The sequence below is a fragment of the Morone saxatilis genome, unplaced genomic scaffold (genome assembly GCF_004916995.1).
Source record: "Morone saxatilis isolate NCDOM2014 unplaced genomic scaffold, NCSU_SB_2.0 Contig23, whole genome shotgun sequence".
Taxonomy (NCBI): domain Eukaryota; kingdom Metazoa; phylum Chordata; class Actinopteri; family Moronidae; genus Morone; species Morone saxatilis.
In genome coordinates, this window is record NW_023339796.1 from 22,851,730 (window position 1) to 22,860,015 (window position 8,286).

The window sequence follows — 8,286 nt, forward strand, 5'->3', positions numbered from 1 at the left end:
AAAAAGAAAAAAAAAAAAAAAAAAACCGACTTTTTTTTTCCCCTTTTTAAAGAAATTCCCCCAAAAAAACCCGTTTCCCTTTTTTTTTTTTTTTTTTTTTTTTTTTTTTTTTTTTTCCCAAAAAAAAAGGCCCAAAAAGAAAAAGAAACTTTGGAAAAACTTTTTTTTTTTTTTGTTTTTTTTTCATTTGGGCAAAAAAAAAAAGGGGGAAACCTTTTTCCCCCAAAAAGGGAAAAAAAAAAAAAGAAGAAAAAGGCCTTTTTTCCAAAAAAAAAAAAAAGTTTTTAAAAAAAAATTTTTTTGGTTTTTTTTTTTTTTTTTTTTTTCACAAAAAAAAAAAAGAAAAAAAAAAAAAAAAGAAAAGAGAAAAAATAAAAAAAAAAAAAACAAGGGGGCGCTTTTTCCTTTTTCCGCCCCCCCCCCCCAAAAAAAAAAAAAAAAAAAAAAAAAAAAAAAAAACCCGGGGAAAAAACAAGGCTTTTGGGGGGCCAGAGGAAAAAAAAAAACGGGTCAAAGCAGGTCTTTTTACCTGTCCGGTCACGAGGTCGTGTAAGACAGCTTGGGTTTAAAGACAGTGGACACTGCAGTTTCAGCTTGTTCAGTCAGCTGTCGATCTCTGCCTGCCAGCCAAGGGACGTCCCGAATGTTGCTTAGTACTAAGCTTGTCTTTTCTCCTCTTCTGAGACTCCAGGGCGGGAGGGAGAACATTAAGATCATGCGCAGTTTATTCGCTCTGGAGAACACTATGCCAGATCACAACCCAACACCCGACACGCCTGTATGGGCCCTGGATGCGTGACCTGGTAGGGTTGTGGTTCGTTTGGAGTTGGACGAGGATGGTTGCGTTTATCCTCAAACCCGTCTCTGGATGCTCACACTGGTTTGCTCTCTGTGTTGCTAGGATAATGTTGTGGTTTAACCAAGCCATGAGCCAAACTTCTCCTCTGCTCAGAGAGGGAGGTTTTCCGCTTTGGGAGGAAAGAAAAAACCCAGAAAAGGTTCTTACTACCCTTATCAGTTTTTGGAAAGTAGTTTTCTTTTCTGCCTTTTCTTTAGGTGTTCTTGTGAACCGTGCTCTTTTCTGTTCTCCAGGATAACGGCTCCAGAGGAAGACAACTTTTTCCACTTGCTTCACCTGGTCTCTGATGAGAGTACATTTCGGATTATGAGTTCTCCGACTCAGGGTTGACACAAGACACACCAAGTTATGGAGCGTGAACCAGTGCGTATAAGACCTTTCCAACCCCCCCCCCCCTCTCCAATAACAGTTAAACAAGCCTCGCTCAGAACCTCGGCCATCTTTCGCCTTTCTTGTACTTAGATATTCTACCTGCTAGGCTAATGTATGTTGAAAATATTTTAAAGATGGATAAAGGTAAAAGCGACATAGTCAAGTTAATTTGGTTAATGTTAACAAAACATAATGCTTGACGTAAATGTTAGCAAAATGCTAGCTAACAATGTACACGACTCGATGTAGAATAGCTAGCTAGTTAGCCAATGTGTTGCTAACATTAGCTTTGTTTTGTAATCTTTGTTAATCTGTGTTGTGGTTATGTTTGTGTGTTTTGCAGAATCACATCGGTTGTGATTATGACTTGGAGCGAATAATAGACGACTGGATTCTAATGGGCTTCCTAGTGGGAAACGATTTCATCCCTCACCTCCCTCATCTTCACATCAGTCATGACGCGTTGCCATTGCTGTACAAGACCTACATCAGCGTTTTGCCCAGCCTGGGGGGTGAGACACACAGCCATGTTCTTGATCCCATATTACCAAAGTCAGTTGTTAGTATCAAGTATGGTTTGTGTTGGTCCAACTGGTTTCTACATGTCAGGCATGCTAATATAGAAATATGAGCTGCTGCTGTAAGGTATTTCATACAGAAACTGAATCCTCTTTTGTGACTCAGGTTATCTGAATGAGAACGGCCATCTAAACCTCAGAACCTTTGAGAAATATCTGGAGAAGCTTGCTGAGGTGAGACAACGCCTAACATTATCAGTGACATTTTCTGTTAGATGATAACTGTTACTATTGATTTTAAGAGCAAATATTAGTAGGTGTTAGTGCATGTACTAAATGTAAGTGAGCATGAGTAGTTCAGTCAGCAGAGAGGTGTGATAAAGTTAGTGTGAAAGTGAATGAAATGACATGGGGTTTCTTAGTGAATTATCCTATAATGGCATATGTTTGAGAAACCACCATAAATAATGGTTTAAATCTGTGACACTGTTCCTTCCCTTCTCTTGCTCCAGTTTGACCGGGAACATTTTAGTGAGGTGTTTGTGGACTTGAAGTGGTTTGAGAGTAAAGTTGGTAACAAGTATCTGAACGAGGCGGCCGGCTTGGCAGCAGAAAAGGAAGCCGCCAGCAAAGACGCCAACAAGAAAGAGGTCTGCTGTTATCCCCAAATAATATAGAAACCAAACCCAACATTGATTCATTGTTTTCACAGTTTTGGTCACATATCCCTGTATTTAATCATTTGTTTTGTGTGTAGAACTCTGCCCTCTGTCTGGCAGCTCTGACCTCATCAGACAAAGTGACTGGAGAAGGAAAAGGAGATGACGAGGAAGAGGAGGACGATATGTTTGACACGGAGTTCAGACAGTACAAGCGCACCTACTATATGACCAAGATTGGCGTGGATGTGGTGTCTGAGTAAGTGTATAGACACACGCGACACACGCACACGCACGCGACCGACGAACACGAAGCGACAGCAGCACACACACACATAATACATAGAGAGACTTACTGAAGGAGGCAGGGCTAGGGCTTGCAGATTATGGACAAACATAAAAAATGCTTTTTCATCCCCACTTCACAAACACCACCTTGAGGGTGAAGTAATACACTGTGTTGAAGTTTGCATTAACTCATTGAGGGTCATCCATCACACTGGTCAGTAACTTTTTGACAGTATGCGTAGGTTACAGTTATTAATGTAATTCTTGACATTGAGGTACATGTTTAGTTTACTCACCCTCAGCAGGTTAGAGAGAGTATGTGAGTTATGAATAGACATACGTACGGTCAAACATAAATGTGAAAATGATTTATAAATAGTATTGGATGCATTACATACATTATTTTACAAGTTTCATAGAAAGATATGTTTGTATTCTCTTATTTGCAGTGAGTTTCTAGCCCAGCAGGCCAAGTGTTATGTGGAAGGTATCCAGTGGATCCTCCACTACTATTACCACGGGGTTCAATCCTGGAGCTGGTAAGATTGTCTTTCTTATGTTACTCACTGTCTACTCTTTGTTTCTTCTCATTCCAGTGACCTGGGGAAGTCATATAATTTATTCAGTCGGTAGCTTTGCAGGGAAATGTGTCTTTCAGTCCTCCAGTGGAAAAGCATATAGAATAAAATGTACAAATCACCGATTGAGGACAATAATGAGACCACTGTTTGTTCTAGGTATAAATCTGTCTTTAAATAATGTCTCTCTAGGTACTACCCCTACCACTACGCTCCCTTCCTGTCTGACATCAGGAATATATCAGGGTTAAAGCTGACCTTTGACCTCGGGAAACCTTTCATGCCCTTCCAGCAGCTTTTGGCAGTCCTGCCTGCTGCAAGCAAGGAGCTGCTCCCTGAGGCTTACAGGGTAACACCGTCTTATCCAAGCACACCCTCTCATGCACATATAATATGGATGTACAGTATATGTACATACTTAAAGGGAAAATGTGGTATTTTTCAACCTGGATTGCTAGTGTCTGACAACATTATGGAAAAGATCCCTACAGGGACACATTTTTCCTAAAGAGTACAATCCTTTTTGTTTTAACAGAATCTTTTGATAGCCACCAGACTCCACTGACAAAAACAGTAGTTTTACCTCGCAGGACACAGCAGTTTCTGATGTGCTGCCTCGATCGACTTATCACAACAGTCTGAGTCTGTCAGTGGCAAAAAACAAGCAGCCCGCAAGGATTACTTTGGAGCCTGTTTCGGCTGCTGGCTTCAGTGTTCTCACTCAGTACTGGCCCAACTTCAAAAACTGTTGTCCATTAGACTCACTTAGACACAAAAACATGGAAAAATGGGCTCCAGGTTGAAAAATACCAAAGTATCCCTTTAATCTCTGGATTTGACTTGGTACACGTGCAACAATATTGCGCTAATAGCCAACATTCGAGTTTATGCAAGATCCAAACGTGAAAGAATAATGCTGATAATGTACTGTTTTTGTTATTTCAGCACCTGATGACCAGTGAAAATTCCTCCATTATTGAGTACTACCCTCAGGACTTTAAAACTGACCTTAATGGCAAGCAGCAGGAATGGGAAGCAGTGGTTCTCATTCCCTTCATAGATGAGGTACACGCACACACACACACTCTTGGACTTGGGGGGCGGAATAATGAGACGTCATACTCATTATGTGTGTATATTGTGTTGTATATTTATTGAACAGCGGTGCTTACTAGCAGCAATGGAGCCCTGCAATCACAAGCTGACTAAAGAAGAGAAGGCCAGGAATCGTCACACAGAGTGTGCAGTCTACTCATATGACCATGAAACAGACTACGCATACGCCTCCCAGCTGCCTCAGCTGTTCCCTGACATCGTCCACTGCCATACCAGGTAGGTACACACATATACTCCCCCACAGCCTGGATACAAGCTGGATTTAACATTTAACATCACCGTTTCAGTCTGCCACACCCAGTAGGATACACAAGATTACAAGGAGAACATAATATTCCAGTGCATTATGCAGATTACATGAAACCTGTAAAACAAGTGGGCAATGGTAATTAGTCATGGTTTTATTGTCAAATTACAGTAGCTTTTTTGTCCATGCTTTCACACACAAACACAGCCACAGAAACCAGTTCAGCCATTATACCCACTTAGTTCACATGCAGCCTGATGTTCACTGCAGGTCCATTGTATTGTGTCTGTTGTTACAGGACAGAACACATCCCTATGGATGCCTGGCACGTACCGTTGGACTATGTCCGAAGACCCGTCGACCGCTCGGCTCTCTACTTCTGTGGCTTTCCCACACTGCAACACATTAAGCACAAGGTAAGTGTGTGTGCAAACATGTACAGTGTACTGGTTTTGAATGATGCTTTTACCCTAATTATAGACTTAAAAAGTGTAAACACAATACTTTCTTTCCAAATCAGCTGAACGTCCTCAGTAATAACTTGTGTTTAGTTCTTCTAAACTACTTGGAAGTAATTAAAAGTGAGTGTAGAAATGTCAGCTGCAGTTTTTTAAGGTCTCTCTCTTTGTCTGCCTCCCTCTTGTCTGTGGGCTCTCTCACTTTTAGTTTTATAAGAAGAAGATTGGGGTGGTCGTGTTCCAGCAGAGCAGCAGAGGGGAGAACACCATACTGGAAATCCTCCGCAGCAAGGAAGGAGAGGCGGTGAGATTTTGTTTGTTTTTTTACTGATCTCGCTGCTAAAATAATGATTGCAGACTTAATTAACTAATTAGCTCAACATACATGTTTTAATGATTGATAATATTATCATCAATGATATTGTTACTGGCAAAGGCACTGTAATGGTTACTTGGTGTCTCCTTCTGACACTACAGTGATGTGACGGTCCTCTAGATGGGGCCCTAGAAAAGTCACAGGATCTTTGTTTAACGAGGTGTTTTATCTCAGGTTGTGGGCAGAATAAAATGGATTAAAACACCTAAACAATGTGTTGTACTTTGACGATTTAGACTGTCTGGAAACCACTGCATCAATAGCACCGAATTTTACATCTGCATGACCATCATTTAAAAGATGAGAGTAAGCTGTAGTTTGTTGTCTACTCTCTGTTGCATGCGTTACATATCAAATGTCCTCTAAAATGTACTGACCCCCTCTTTATCGTGTTGCCCTTTCCCCCCCTCTGCTCTTATGCTCTTAGGTGTGTGATGATGTTGCTGCACAAGTGCTGGGGAAGACTGTGTTTGTCAACTGGCCACATCTAGAGGAAGCTCGCATCGTTGCAGTGTCAGACGGAGACGTCAAGTAAGAATTAGCGCTGGGCCTTTTGCCAATAATTATTTAGTGAATGTGTGTGGTTTTTGTTTTCTGATTTGCACATGAGACAAAAGGTTGTTGTAATGGATAGATTCTACTTATTCTAAGTTATTTTCATTGTATATCCCTGTGATTTCATGGAAAGCTTTTTATCAGTCAGTAAGAACTAAAATGAAAAGATTATGTTGATGAAAAAAATACACACCCCATGCTGCAAAGGATCCCTGTAGACACTACCACCGGGGGGCGCCAGATTCTATACAATGTGGCTTAAAAATATCAGATGGTGAAGACCACACATGGCCCAGAATCAGCAAACTTTCTGTTTGTTTTTGGCTAGCACACAATTTGTCTTTGTATTGGTGCAACGCATGAGGCAGCTATTCCAACTGAAACCTATCACTCTCTTTTGCAGGTTTTGTTTAGAAGAACCACCTGGTGTCCAAAGCGTGTACGACAGGCCCTCCACTCCTCCTCCCACCAAAATCACCTGCCTGTCTGACAGGGAGCAGAAGGACTGGGTGAAGGATGTACAGGGATTAACTGAACAGTAAGGCACAAACAACAATGAAACAAGAGACTTTGTTACAGGAACTTGTAGAGAAAATACAGCTGTTTTCAAATGTTTAGAAACCATATTGGGGCCTTTCTCCTGTCTTGGCGGCTAAGGGACCTTGTAACATTGCTGTTTCTTGGTATTAAACCCAACAAGAACATAATGTGCATGTTGCGTTCAAAATCTATTCAAGACCTTTTGATATTTTGGAATTACCATAAAGTGTGACCTCTCCTTTCTTCATCAATGGATTTATTTTAAATGCTGTTCTGTATATTTAATTATATTTTTCTGTGTGTAGCATGAAGGACTGCAAACTTTCATTTTGTTAAACAACTTTGTGTTGTATAATGATAAATACACTTCCTTTATTCCTTGATTTTTCTTTCTTGCAGTTTCTTAAAGAGGAAAGGCATCGTGGTGAACGAGACGGCGGTAGTTTTGTACGGCCAGCTGCTGACGGGAAGGAAGTACGTCCCCAAAGCCAACGGGGTGGTGGAACTGGAGAAGCAGTGGTCCAAGCAGGTCCTCCCCTTCGCCTACCAGACCGTGGTTAAGGTACCGGCATACACGTACAAGAAAGGAATACACAGATAAAAGTCATGGAAACCTGTGACCAGTTAAGCTCCACGATTGCAGTGTTTACAACAACAAACCCTTTGCTTACAGTTAGGGAAAGATTGTTACAGTCCTGTGGTTCCATGAGGTTTATTGACTCATATACATACTTCATCTGATACACGCATAGTTGCAGAACAACTAGATTTTGTGCTAAGATATGTTGTTTTCCAGCAGGGCCATGAGGCTGCAGAAACAACTACCTGAGCTGAGGAGTAAAGACAAGCTAAACTCTGAAATAAACCTTGCAATTGTCAACAACATGTGTCTGTTAATAAGCAGTCTTCTGTAAAATGTTAGCGCACACACTCCAGGACTAATGACATGATACGTTTTGTTTATTATACAGACTAAGTAGAATTATGGAATTTATGGAAACTTAATATTGGTTAAAACAATACCTCGCTCACCCACATTTCCCTTCATCTTCTCAGGACATCAAGGCCTTCTACTCGTCTCTGACCTGCTTCAAGAGCTTAGACGAGCTCTTTCCTCCAACAACCACAGTCTTCATGGTGGGGAACCCTTACTACGGCGCCATGGGCGAGGTATGTGTTCAGTCGTCTGCTTCAGCGGATCCCGTCATTGTAGAGATAATGGTTGCTGTAGTCAAAACCACCATTGTTCAGTCCAAGGCCAGGACTAGTTGAGACCAAATCGAGGTTTGGTTCCAAGTCAGGAGAGTCCAAATCATAGAGACAGAGTCAGGACAGAAAACAGAATGCTTTTGCCATTGCCAGTGAGATGAGTTTTGGCTGCCAGGCATACGGTTTGTAGTGACATTGATTGGGGGAAAAAAGCTGTCGTTTGTAGCTACCTGTAGCAACAGTTTGTCTGTAATGAGAGAAGGTTTGTACAGTACTTTTTTAATAATATTTAGTTTTTCTTAATCAAAGAAAACATCTGCTAAGCCTACAGGTTTCCAGTAGGGTAGATGCATAAATTTGATGTCAGTGTTTTGCAACACGCAAGTGTCAGAAAATCATCCCGGCATTGATAAAGGAATTGATAATCTCGGAGCCATATGATTTTGATTCCTATCCCTAATAATGAAAAATGCCATCCCAGTTTGTCAAAGTCCAAGGTGATGTCTTTAAA

The 8,286-nt window shown here is 41.1% G+C and overlaps 1 protein-coding gene across 1 annotated transcript in view; it reads left to right on the top strand.

Moving 5' to 3' along the window:
* xrn1 (5'-3' exoribonuclease 1) overlaps positions 1 to 8,286 on the top strand; it is a 19,172-nt gene that overhangs the window by 2,000 nt on the left and 8,886 nt on the right. The window contains exons 3-17 of the mRNA XM_035670915.1: positions 685 to 778; positions 1,575 to 1,743; positions 1,916 to 1,983; positions 2,262 to 2,399; positions 2,507 to 2,667; positions 3,146 to 3,235; positions 3,467 to 3,623; positions 4,220 to 4,339; positions 4,437 to 4,606; positions 4,936 to 5,053; positions 5,304 to 5,399; positions 5,899 to 6,002; positions 6,430 to 6,564; positions 6,966 to 7,128; positions 7,623 to 7,736. Coding sequence (XP_035526808.1) covers positions 685 to 778; positions 1,575 to 1,743; positions 1,916 to 1,983; positions 2,262 to 2,399; positions 2,507 to 2,667; positions 3,146 to 3,235; positions 3,467 to 3,623; positions 4,220 to 4,339; positions 4,437 to 4,606; positions 4,936 to 5,053; positions 5,304 to 5,399; positions 5,899 to 6,002; positions 6,430 to 6,564; positions 6,966 to 7,128; positions 7,623 to 7,736 — 1,897 coding nt within the window. The remainder of the gene's footprint in view (positions 1 to 684; positions 779 to 1,574; positions 1,744 to 1,915; positions 1,984 to 2,261; positions 2,400 to 2,506; positions 2,668 to 3,145; positions 3,236 to 3,466; positions 3,624 to 4,219; positions 4,340 to 4,436; positions 4,607 to 4,935; positions 5,054 to 5,303; positions 5,400 to 5,898; positions 6,003 to 6,429; positions 6,565 to 6,965; positions 7,129 to 7,622; positions 7,737 to 8,286) is intronic.